This window comes from Haliotis rufescens, unplaced genomic scaffold (assembly GCF_023055435.1).
Source record: "Haliotis rufescens isolate VD_foot unplaced genomic scaffold, xgHalRufe1.0.p SCAF_7, whole genome shotgun sequence".
Classification (NCBI taxonomy): Eukaryota; Metazoa; Mollusca; class Gastropoda; order Lepetellida; family Haliotidae; genus Haliotis; species Haliotis rufescens.
In genome coordinates this window covers 1,223,849-1,236,921 of record NW_025964361.1, presented here as the reverse complement: position 1 = coordinate 1,236,921, position 13,073 = coordinate 1,223,849, and the positions used below count along the sequence as shown (strand labels likewise).

Here is a 13,073-nt window from a genome sequence, read left to right as displayed (position 1 = left end):
CTTATTCTGAATTCAGAATAAGCTTTTCAAGGTGTGTTAGGTTTTGGTGTGAATAGATTTAAAGCTTCATATTCTCAGTAGTGTGGAGAGAGTCTATATATATATATATATATATGTCAGCAACGCTGAGGACATGAGTATGTAGTAGGGAAAATATGTGTATTCTCCAAGCAATAAAACATGCATCATATACAGTGTGATACCATCACTGAAACATTTCCTCTCTAGGATTATGAAGTTTAAGATGATGTCCTGGTTAAAGTGTGGCTCGGTTTCAGAATGAGTCAGTGTGTTAGCTGTGTGTGGTACCTGTGGTGATGTAATGTTGGGAGTGATCTCCCCTTGTTCCAAGAGATGTCAGTTAACAGTGGGGAGGTGCTTTTGCTTCAGCTATCTGGGCTCTTCTTGGTTAGGAAATAAATTCAATTCTGTTAATTCATTCTTGATATCATGTATTGTGAGTTTGTCTGATCCAATCATGTTTTGTATATCTGAGACTGTTTGTATCCAGCTTACACTGAGGATCACTGAGCTAGCCATACCTTCCGTTAAGATGATCTCAGTGAAATGAATGCATCTGGTCTTTCTCCAGACTAGAACAAATTAAAGCAAGACTATGAATGATGTGTAAAATATACTTGACCAAAAGCACAAATCCCATTTAATTTGGCTTACAAATTGCATTAACAATAGCTGTCAAAAAACTAGTCAAATCTAGTACATGTTATTTTTGCCTCCTTTTGAATTGCTCCTTTACCAAACAGATGATCACTCAGAGTCGGCAGACAGCATCAGCATTTGCATTATCAACGAGGAATTGGCGGCCCTAGGCTTTTTTTTGACAACAGGGAAAAGCCCACATTAATACTTCCTTCATTTGTGAATGTTTTGTGTTTAAGACATGTAAGTCTGACAGTCTTCCTTCCATTGCAGGTACCTGGTTCACCATCACCACACCTATGCAAACTTCCAGGGCAATAGAATGGACGAGTTTGGGGACGAGTTTCGCTCCATCAACCATTCCGAGAGGATGATGAAAAAAATGGAGAACTATGTGAGCAAAAACACTCTGTGTGATGTTACCCTTATTGCTGGAACAAAGCGTATTCCAGCGCACAGGCTCGTCCTCAGCGCAGCCTCGGACTACTTTGCTGCGATGTTCACAAGTGATGTCAGGGAAGCTACGATGTCCGAGATCAAGATGAAGGATGTGGACCCAGATGCAATGGTGTCCCTCATTAACTACACATACACAGGTAGGTGAAGCTTGGTACAGAACCCTGTGAGAGGAGGGTTAGTGTTGTTGTTACATCACAGACAGCAGTATTACAGCAATATCCGCCTCCGCACGCCCGGAGAGTGGAAGGTCCAGGGTTCAATCCCAGGACACGTCATACCAAAAGACGTGAAAAGATGGTACATGTCGTTACCCAGTCATATATGGATTGTAATAGCAGTATTGGCCTTGAGTTGGTGATACATACATTGGATTGTAATAGATAGGATCAGCAAGGAAGAGAATCTTACAAGTGACCTGTCTGGAGTACTGTGATATATTAAGTCCGATTGACACTAACACGGTCGGTGTTTAGGTTACCAGGACTGACAAGGTTACGTTGGGCACTCCTTGTGATAAAGCCATGCAGACCCTGAAATAAATATATCCAATACAGCCTATGCAAGTCTATTATATTTGGCAAGTCTAGATTACCTTACTAAAATATAAATTATAATTTTTTTCTATAAAATAGTTTATTTCAAAGGCAAGATGCTAGTCTCTGGACTCATTTTTATAATATTTTATAACTATATTTAAAAAAAATAATTTTTCTCTATAAAATAGTTCGTTTCAGAGACTAGATGTTAGTCTACTGATAAGGCTGTAACTCTGCTTCCTGGATGTGATGCAAAAAATGTGTCATTAACTAGATGAGAGTAGCTGGAAAATTGCTGATTCAGTATTATGCAATATTCACTCCATTACTTGTGGCCATAGTCAGTCATTGCAAAATACTACAGGCTGTGAAGTTCGATTTTATGTCCCCACACAAGTAGGTTTGGCTGTTGGTGTGCAACACTGTTGCAATATTCATGGCATTTATGGCGGTTGGTTTATTGTGAAGTACCATAAAACAACAATAGCAGAGCATTTTGTGCTCGCACAATTCCCTATTGGCAGATTTAATGCAGACATGCCATGACAGGAGAGGAAAATAATGTAGTCTATTTAAATCAGGCGGTCTACATAGGGGAGATAACTGTTAGGATTGTTATAGTGAATGGACAGTAGTTATGGATAGCATTGTGAAATACAAACACAAGTTTGTTTCTGTGCGGACAGCTTTTCCAAGGCTGAGTCGTGTAGTCCTCTTCACACTTCCACCACTGATTTCACATGACTTGTTGGACATCACAGAGAAGAACATAATTTGATGGATATTTCTTGCTTACAATTTATTAGAACTTTTTTATATTCAGATTTGGTACAATTATATCATCCATCATGTGCATTGACAAATTAACTCTTTTACGTATATGTTTTTATTTTTATTTATTGATCAGTTATTGCATCAGAAGGTTTTTTCAAATATTGCTCCCTTTCAGATTTAAATCTTTGGTGCCTTACGTTGACGTAATGACTTATTACCATTGAGTAGGTCCCCAATAACATGTGCTTGCAGTCAGTGAGGACTAATGAGGATTAGAAGGACATTATTGTGGCTGATTGTGTGTCATCACACCTTGAGGACATTGTTCTGGCTGGTTGTGTGTCATCACGACAGGAGGACATTGTTCTGGCTGATTGTGTGTCATCACACCTTGAGGACATTGTTCTGGCTGGTTGTGTGTCATCATACCCTGAGGACATTGTTCTGGCTGGTTGTGTGTCATCATGCCCTGAGGACATTGTTCTGGCTGGTTGTGTGTCATCATGCCCTGAGGACATTGTTCTGGCTGATTGTGTGTCATCATGCCCTGAGGACATTGTTCTGGCTGATTGTGTGTCATCATGCCCTGAGGACATTGTTCTGGCTGATTGTGTGTCATCATGCCCTGAGGACATTGTTCTGGCTGATTGTGTGTCATCATGCCCTGAGGACATTGTTCTGGCTGATTGTGTGTCATCACACCTTGAGGACATTGTTCTGGCTGATTGTGTGTCATCATGCCCTGAGGACATTGTTCTGGCTGGTTGTGTGTCATCATACCCTGAGGACATTGTTCTGGCTGATTGTGTGTCATCACACCTTGAGGACATTGTTCTGGCTGGTTGTGTGTCATCATGCCCTGAGGACATTGTTCTGGCTGATTGTGTGTCATCATGCCCTGAGGACATTGTTCTGGCTGGTTGTGTGTCATCATGTCCTGAGGACATTGTTCTGGCTGGTTGTGTGTCATCATGCCCTGAGGACATTGTTCTGGCTGATTGTGTGTCATCACACCTTGAGGACATTGTTCTGGCTGATTGTGTGTCATCATGCCCTGAGGACATTGTTCTGGCTGGTTGTGTGTCATCATACCCTGAGGACATTGTTCTGGCTGGTTGTGTGTCATCATGCCCTGAGGACATTGTTCTGGCTGGTTGTGTGTCATCATGCCCTGAGGACATTGTTCTGGCTGGTTGTGTGTCATCATGCCCTGAGGACATTATTCTGGCTGGTTGTGTGTCATCATGCCCTGAGGACATTGTTCTGGCTGATTGTGTGTCATCATACCCTGAGGACATTGTTCTGGCTGATTGTGTGTCATCATGCCCTGAGGACATTGTTCTGGCTGATTGTGTGTCATCATGCCCTGAGGACATTGTTCTGGCTGATTGTGTGTCATCACACCTTGAGGACATTGTTCTGGCTGATTGTGTGTCATCATGCCCTGAGGACATTGTTCTGGCTGGTTGTGTGTCATCATGCCCTGAGGACATTGTTCTGGCTGATTGTGTGTCATCATACCCTGAGGACATTGTTCTGGCTGATTGTGTGTCATCATGCCCTGAGGACATTGTTCTGGCTGATTGTGTGTCATCATGCCCTGAGGACATTGTTCTGGCTGATTGTGTGTCATCACACCTTGAGGACATTGTTCTGGCTGATTGTGTGTCATCATGCCCTGAGGACATTGTTCTGGCTGGTTGTGTGTCATCATGCCCTGAGGACATTATTCTGGCTGGTTGTGTGTCATCATGCCCTGAGGACATTGTTCTGGCTGGTTGTGTGTCATCATACCCTGAGGACATTGTTCTGGCTGATTGTGTGTCATCATGCCCTGAGGACATTATTCTGGCTGACTGTGTGTCATTGGGACATTGTTCTGGCTGATTGTGTGTCATCACCCCCTAAAAACATTGTTCTGGCTGACTGTGTCATCACGACCTGAGGACATTATTCTGGCTGAATGTGTCATCAGGAAATTGTTCTGGCTCATTGTGTGTCATCATGACCTGAGGACATTATTCTGGCTGAATGTGTCATCAGGAAATTGTTCTGGCTCATTGTGTGTCATCATGACCTGAGGACATTGTTCTGGCTGATTGTGTCATCAGGAAATTGTTCTGGCTCATTGTGTGTCATCATGACCTGAGGACATTATTCTGGCTGAATGTGTCATCAGGACATTGTTCTGGCTGATTGTGTGTCATCGGGACATTGTTCTGGCTGATTGTGTGTCATCATGCCCTGAGGACATTGTTCTGGCTGAATGTGTCATCACGACCTGAGGACATTGTTCTGGCTGATTGTGTCATCAGGAAATTGTTCTGGCTCATTGTGTGTCATCATGACCTGAGGACATTATTCTGGCTGAATGTGTCATCAGGACATTATTCTGGCTGAATGTGTCATCAGGACATTGTTCTGGCTGATTGTGTGTCATCGGGACATTGTTCTGGCTGATTGTGTGTCATCGGGACATTGTTCTGGCTGATTGTGTGTCATCATGCCCTGAGGACATTATTCTGGCTGATTGTGTGATCAGGACATTGTTCTGGCTGATTGTGTGTCATCATGCCCTGAGGACATTATTCTGGCTGAATGTGTCATCAGGACATTGTTCTGGCTGATTGTGTCATCAGGACATTGTTCTGGCTGATTGTGTGTCATCAGGAAATTGTTCTGGCTCATTGTGTGTCATCATGCCCTGAGGACATTATTCTGGCTGAATGTGTCATCAGGACATTGTTCTGGCTGATTGTGTGTCATCATGCCCTGAGGACATTGTTCTGGCTGATTGTGTGTCATCAGGACATTATTCTGGCTGAATGTGTCATCAGGACATTGTTCTGGCTGAATGTGTCATCAGGACATTGTTCTGGCTGATTGTGTGTCATCATGACCTGAGGACATTGTTCTGGCTGATTGTGTGTCATCAGGACATTATTCTGGCTGAATGTGTCATCAGGACATTGTTCTGGCTGACTGTGTCATCATGACCTGAGGACATTGTTCATTATGTCAACCACTGGTTTACCTGATCCATGAGGATTGCTGTGGCAGAGGTGTAATAATGCTGACTGCATAAATAAACACCAGCTTATTCACTGCGGACTATGTTCTTTGTGCTGGCGTCCCTTCTGGAGGAAATAGTTGTCACCCATGTCAACAACGTTATGAATCATGGACAAACTTGCCTCGATCCTTGCATAGTTGTAATGATTTCCTCATGATTACCTCCAGCTGGATCCATTGGCTGTCACAATAATAAGGTAACATGAGGCTGATTAACCAAATTACTCACAAACAAGGAAATCTGATACACCTGACTGTCTGAAATGGAAACAGAATTGAAATAGAAGTAGAATTGCCTTGCCTGTCCAAGATAGAAATACAGTAGAATTGTCTTGCCTGTCCAAGATAGAAACACAGTAGAATTGCCTTGCCTGTCAAAGATAGTAACACAGTAGAATTGCCTTGTCTGTCTCAGATAGAAACACAGTAGAATTGCCTTGTCTGTCCCAGATAGAAACACAGTAGAATTGCCTTGTCTGTCCAAGATAGAAACACAGTAGAATTGCCTTGTCTGTCCCAGATAGAAACACAGTAGAATTGCCTAGTCTGTCTCGGATAGAAACACAGTAGAATTGCCTTGTCTGTCCCAGATAGAAACACAGTAGAATTGCCTAGTCTGTCCAAGATAGAAACACAGTAGAATTGCCTTGCCTGTCCCAGATAGAAACACAGTAGAATTGCCTTGCCTGTCCCAGATAGAAACACAGTAGAATTGCCTTGCCTGTCCCAGATAGAAACACAGTAGAATTGCCTAGTCTGTCCCAGATAGAAACACAGTAGAATTGCCTTGCCTGTCAAAGATAGAAATACAGTAGAATTGCCTTGCCTGTCTCAGATAGAAACACAGTAGAATTGCCTTGCCTGTCCCAGATAGAAACACAGTAGAATTGCCTTGTCTGGGGAGGTGGTTGACATGGGGCAGGTTGATGGTGTCCGGTCATTAGTGTGTCAGGTAGTTATGTGGCCAGATCTGTCTCCATCTCATCAATAACACTTAAGCATCTTCACTTGGCTGGGACTGTGATTACAGACGTCACCCAGCCAAACTATAGGATATGGAGGAGGATGGATTGGTGTGTTCATCTCAAGGTGCTCATTCAGATTTACTTGTTCTCAGGTGGAATGTCGTTTGAGAAAAAACATCCTGGATTGTCTGAAAACATTTACAGTGAAACATGGATAATTTGGACAGGATGGTTTACAATCAAATTGTTCTGGTGTGCAATTCTCTTTGACGATTCATGGTTATGAATTAGTGTTCTTTTGTGTATGTAGATGAAGATGGTCAGAAAAGAGGTTTTCCATATTATCAAGGTTTCACTGTGTATTGCTCTCTGGCTTTTGTCGAATTACTCACTCACTCACTCACTCACTCACTCACTCACTCACTCACTCACTCACTCACTCACTCACTCGGGGGCACGGGTGGCCCAGTTGTTTAAGGCGCCACGATTCGCTGTGCAGAGTTGTGTCCCTTGGGCACGCCAGAAACCTTTGATTGTGGGTTCGAATCCCAGTTCGCCCCGATTATGTTTCTAGGTTTGTCAGCGCCATACCCGTGCTCGTGGGTTTCACCGAAGTGGTAAACGTCTAAGACCTGCATCACTTCGAGCTTTCCTCCCACATTAAGCTGACACGCCGTGATATAACTGGAAGACTGTTAAAAGCGGCGTTAAACCCAACTCACTCAATCACTCACTCACTCAAATTTGTTTGATGAACACATCCATGGAGATTTGCACATAGGTATTGATCTAGTTTCTGAAAGTCAAGTGTATGAGTGGTAAAAAAAAAGCAGCTGGTTATATTCAGTGGTTAATATGTTTATCATCATACCCTGATGGCGAGGCTGTTGCCCCAATCTTGATTTTTTACAGGCTGCAGTGATATAGCTGAAATATTGTTGACATTTAACAAACGAACAAACAATCCACACATAGGGACCAGTTTGGAAAAACACTGCCTTAAATCAAATTAAGGAAGAGTCACGACACCATAGCACTAAGGTCCTGATAACACGTATTAGAGGCTGATCAGTAGGCATGATTTTATCATTGTTTTTCACTCAAGGATAAATTACACTCATTATGACTGGATTGGGGTTTTGGACCTCACAATATAAGGCACGTAGTTCTGTCAGTGTACAGTGGGATCTCAGTATAACAGATATTTTCCCATAGGCTGTAGAGGTTATTGTGGTGACGTTTCTGGATGAGCAAAGTCCTAATTGTTCGTAAAGTCCCCAGACAAGTCTGGTGTCATCACTGACCAAATTGATAAGTGAATGCATTGACATTGAGACATACAGTAGAGGAAAAGAAGGACTTGGGTCATAATCATCTCCATAAGGCCACAATGAAATTGAATTTTGACAACATATAAAAAAAATGTGAGAGGGGGATTTTTATTATTGTTGTTTTTTGTTTTTGTTTTTTTATTTTTAAATTTATTTTTTTCAACAAAGTGTTCAAGGCCGAGGTTATTCGCCAGTATGAATGTTGTAGGACGACATGGTGTATTTAATGAATTAGAGAAAGGCAGTAATTGTGTTCATTTGTACTTGGGGACAATGAGATGTTGTGGCAGGGTGTTTGGTAGCGAGGAAGATGGAAATCAATACATTATTATGGCCTTATAACAAATAGAAGGGTGATACATTAATTGTCGCTAAATCCCATGACTCACTTCAACTTTCACAGGAACATTTTGATTCCATGTTCGTCTGAATTTTTTAAAAAAATAAATATTTTTTTTAATTTATGTTCTTTGGAGACAATCGTGCATCACGAGCCTGACTCATTTCAACTTTCACAACAGGTACCTTCAAATTGCATGTTTGACTTAATTTGATATTTTTTTTAATTTGCGTTTTCATTCTTGGGACATGATTTATTTTTGTGCCTTTATGTGCCTCATCACAGGTCTTGTGATGGTCGTGTATGAAAGGAGCCCTATCTCGTGTGTAACCTGATACCCCAGTCCATTAGAAAAAGTGTTTACACGCCAGCTATGAAAACCTATTATTTTTGGTGAAAACCCATGTTAGCATGACCTTATCAAGATGAGGTAGAGGGCAGGTGATTACAGGTGTATTCGAGTTGAAATTGGAGAATTATTCAATAGTAGATGCAATGAATTATGCATGTTTATTCAGTAATGCAGGACTATCCTCAACAAAGTGTATGAATATAAAAGCTTTCTTTCAAATATTCAGGCGTATTTGAAGTAACAGAAGTAGTTAGCTCCCATTGGCGCACCTCCCAGCACAGCTGGCTGCATCAATGGAAACACAGGAAGATAGGGGATCTATGTTGGAGATATACCGTATTCTACGTAATAAGCGCCCCGCTCTAATAAGCGCCCACGGCGAATTTTGCTAATATATTGGTTAGTGAACAATCCCAATTGGCACCCCTTCCGATTGATCAATGTACTCAAGACTTATTTATTCGCGTATAATACGCACTGGTGTGTTATATGCACCCTTAATCATGGGCAATTAAATTCTGGATAAATATATCTGTCGTACATAACATTTCGGCTTTCAGCATAAACCACGAAATTTATCTTTCAACTCATTCAACTTTCAACTAATTTTGAGAGCGCCCTGGGCGCTTATTACGTCGAATATGGTATTTATTTTTTTATTTGTTTCCTTTTTGCTAAAAGCTATTAATATGATACATATGAATTTCATTTTTATAAATACCTCTGTTTATTGATGTTATGCTGACAATCCGTATATAAATAACAAAAAAAGGCAAAATATATCCTGGTAAGCAATTACGTGTTATCTGACATTTATCTCAAAATGCCAGCGTTTTATTTATCCTTTCCATTTAATCATCCCTCTATCGGGAAAACAGTTTCTTTTCCAGAATTTTCGTTTGATCCTTTTGACTTCAAGTAAGTGGAGCTCATACAGTTCTAAGATGATGTTCATCCTGGGTTTTAGTTCAGAGATTTCAAAAAAATTGGAATAGAATTGTCTATTTGTCTGTCAAACTGATTGGGACAATGGAAGTTGTGAGGAATCGTGTAGTGCATCTTGGCATATGCCGGTCTGTGACATCTGCCCTAGGGAATGTAATGGACACAGATTATCTAATTCACGAGCGAGTTTATAATCTGGAACAAGGACAGTCTATCTGTGCTGAGCTGTGGCAGAGACGGCCTGCTTTGATGTCTCTAGACTTTGTTCTGTAGTGTGTGTTAATCACACTACTAACATTTTTCAAAGGAACATGCAACAACGCTGAAGTCATGTGACAGCTGTTTTTTTCTCTGTGTTCGTATAGCACAATCCTTTTGTGTTGCCTAGCATTGTTTTTTTAGAATGTTATATCGAAGGAAATGATAATGATGGTCTGCTGTTCTTTGTACTCGCATCTTACAAGACAGATTTTGTTTGATGTGCACTCAAGGAGATAAAGGAAGACTGAATATGAAGCCAAATATGAATTTAAGTGTGTTAAACAGAGCTCCAGATAAGCTTTTGGTGTTGTGGGTATTTTACCCATGCATTTTAAAATCATTGGGTATTAGTAATTCTATCTGGGTATTCAAATTTCTGTTACCCACTAGTTTTTACACATGTGGGTATTTAAGTTAAATATTTAAAAACACTATTCATCTAGTCCCTGCAAACTGGTGTCGTGTGGGTTCGAGAGTTTTATAGGACTCAAACATACCATGATACTTCCACAAGAAAGTGTGATGGCAAATGATCATGATGTAACTGTCATCGTGGAGTTTGGCAAGGTTGACGGAAGGCCCGTTTATAATTTCAAAATAAGTTGCTGATTTGCTAATCGAATACACAGGGTTACTTCACACTATTTTGATGATACGCACAAGCTTTATTTTTGTAGCGTATCTGTAATGTTCGTTGCGTATTTGATACGCTTGGATTTTATTTTACTGCGTATTTCTGCATTTGTGATGCGTATTTTATGCAGATACGCAGCTTATCTGGAGCTCTGGTTAAAGCTACAGCCCTGTAGATCTTGAATTTCTACCTTTCAAGAATCTGTAAGGTTTATGAAGACATTTTTTATGGATCATGACTGACTCTTTTGGAGTAATTTAGTGAAATGACAACATCCAACATAGAGCGCATTGGTCTAGGTCTACAACTAGGGTTGTAGCATCTCCTGCAATATTGTGTCATAATATTCTTCTCTTATGATTGTTTTCTTCACTAAAGTTAGAAAGTGATGGGTATGACATCTCTTTGAATCTTCAATTTCTTTGTTATGTAACCCAGCACTCAGCAATATTCCAGCTAATGATGGCAGCATCATTAATCAAGACTGGACAAGACAATCCAGTGATTGATACTGTGAGCAGCTAACCATCCCTTGAGGACACGAGCCTGACCACCCAATCCATTAAGTCACCTCTTCCATAGTTTTATGAGGGACCAATTCTAACCCACAAGGGGCGGTCGGGTAGCCTAGTGGTTAAAGCGTTCACTTGTCACGCCGAAGACCTGGGTTCAATTCCCGACATGGGTACAATTTGTAAAGCCCATTTCTGGTGTCCCCCGCCATGATATTGCTGGAATATTGCTAATAGCGGCGTAAAACCATTCTCACTCACTCTAATCCACAATCCCCATGAAGACTATGAGGAAGTCTATGCTATTTCTACATCAGTAAGAATTCATTTGCTAATATTTGCTTTACTACAATCCTCTTTCACTTCATAAAACGATAAAACCTATGACCGTGTCAAGTCTATGAGTGTGCTCTGTCTCATGGTCGGCTGATGCAAATACTCTGTTTGATATGATGATCCTTGACAATAGCACACCTGGATGGAAGAAGTGTTTGGAGCGATGGTGACATTACGTAAGTGTTTACTGTGCCATGTTAACACCTTCCCCTGCAGCAGAAACATCACAGGTTGTGTCAAGTAGTAACTTGTCAAACAAAGAAATCCCCCCCCCCCCCCCCCCTGTCAACACCTGTAAATATTTCAGGATGAGATGATTAATCTCTCTCCATCCCTTCACCTGAAGAAAGCCTCCCTCAATAATTCAAATCTCTACTAGAGTCCACACAGATCATTGCATAATCAATATTAGTTGCACTATTACCGGTGTCTGCACATTATGGTAGTTGAAAGGCAAGCAGTATCTCTAATGATCCATGTTTGTGACAATGCCCTTTGTGGAATCCGTATTGAGTTAGTTGAACTTTTATAATGTTATTACTTTCGCTTCAAAACATTCAAAAGGACATTATTTCATAAGATCGATGCGAATTTCTGTTTGACTTTGATAATTCAATTATGTTTGGCCCTGAACTTACAGTCTTGAATGGTTGTGTGTTTATTTTCTTCTGGTAAAATCCACATGGTTCATCTAGGCTTTGAATAATACACGAGGATGATTGATAAGTTCTGGGTCTCATACAGAAGGAAGGGCATTACATAGACATATTTTGTTGTGGACGTTACATGATGTCATAGGGGTGCAACCACACAACCAGGTTTAGAATTGGTCTTCGGCAACCCATGCTTGTCGTAAGAGGCTACTAACAGCATCGGGTGGTCAGGCTTGCTGAATTGGTTGATGCATGTCATCGCATCCCAATTGCATGGATCGATGCTCATGATATCTATCACCGGATTGTCTGGTCCAGACTCGATTATATACAGACCGATGTCATATAGCTGGAATATTGCAGAGTATGGCGTTTATCAACAAACAAACAAACATCCACACAAAAACGTGATCACTGCATGTTCCTCAAGGTTGTTGATTTCTTTGCTCAGAGACCCCAGCTTAGTTTACGGACTTGTCGCAGTAAAACAATCATCTTCCCGAGGCAAGAGAGTTAACTGACTTTAAAAGTCCAGTTCCCACCCTTGCCTAACTATGCTGGAATTCCTGGGCTCGATCGTAGCCCCTCCAGTGGCTATTACAAGTTATGTCCCTTCTATGCCTCTCCTGTGGTCCAATCAGATTCTACCTCTCGTATCACTTGCATTTGCTTCAAACAACATGGCGGCGCCCACTCAAGACGATCAGATCAATAATAATGATCTATATTGTGATAAAACGGGTCTTACATCGTGAAGTGCATTAAATCACGTGAGCATATTTATTAAAAACATGAAAAGATTTAGCAAATATCTGTTGACGCGTTGGCGGTGCACGTGCTTTGAAAATCCTGCAATTGAACGAAATCTCCATGACAGTTTACAAACCGGATTTAGATTTTGTTGTGCGATTTTAGTTCAGACTTATTAGTCCAACCAAAATGTAACTCCATTGGCTTTTATAGTCAGTTAACTCTCTTGCCTCGGGAAGATGTAAAACAATTTGCTCAATTGATTCTGGTAACTGATTTGAGAGCTCCTTAAGACACAGGGGTAACAGTTCTTTCTGGTAATGATAATGCTAAGCGGAAACTATTAGTCTTTTGTAATGATTCTGTGAAAAATATGTCATTTACTTTTTCAGTGTAAAAAACAGTAGTCTGTACACAAGAGCAATTGCTGTAACCTGTCTATGGAAATATGTTCTGCTTGGCTGAATGTTTCTTCTTTGATTTCTCTCCCCTG

General features: G+C 40.9%; 1 protein-coding gene across 7 annotated transcripts in view; it reads left to right on the top strand.

Annotated features, from left to right (window-relative positions):
- LOC124139637 (kelch-like protein 5) overlaps nucleotides 1-13,073 on the top strand; it is a 195,268-nt gene that overhangs the window by 141,477 nt on the left and 40,718 nt on the right. For all 7 annotated transcript variants that reach the window (XM_046506885.2, XM_046506886.2, XM_046506881.2 and 4 more), the window contains one exon: nucleotides 934-1,256. In XM_046506885.2, the coding sequence (XP_046362841.1) occupies nucleotides 983-1,256 (274 nt within the window). In that variant the 5' untranslated portion in view covers nucleotides 934-982. The remainder of the gene's footprint in view (nucleotides 1-933; nucleotides 1,257-13,073) is intronic.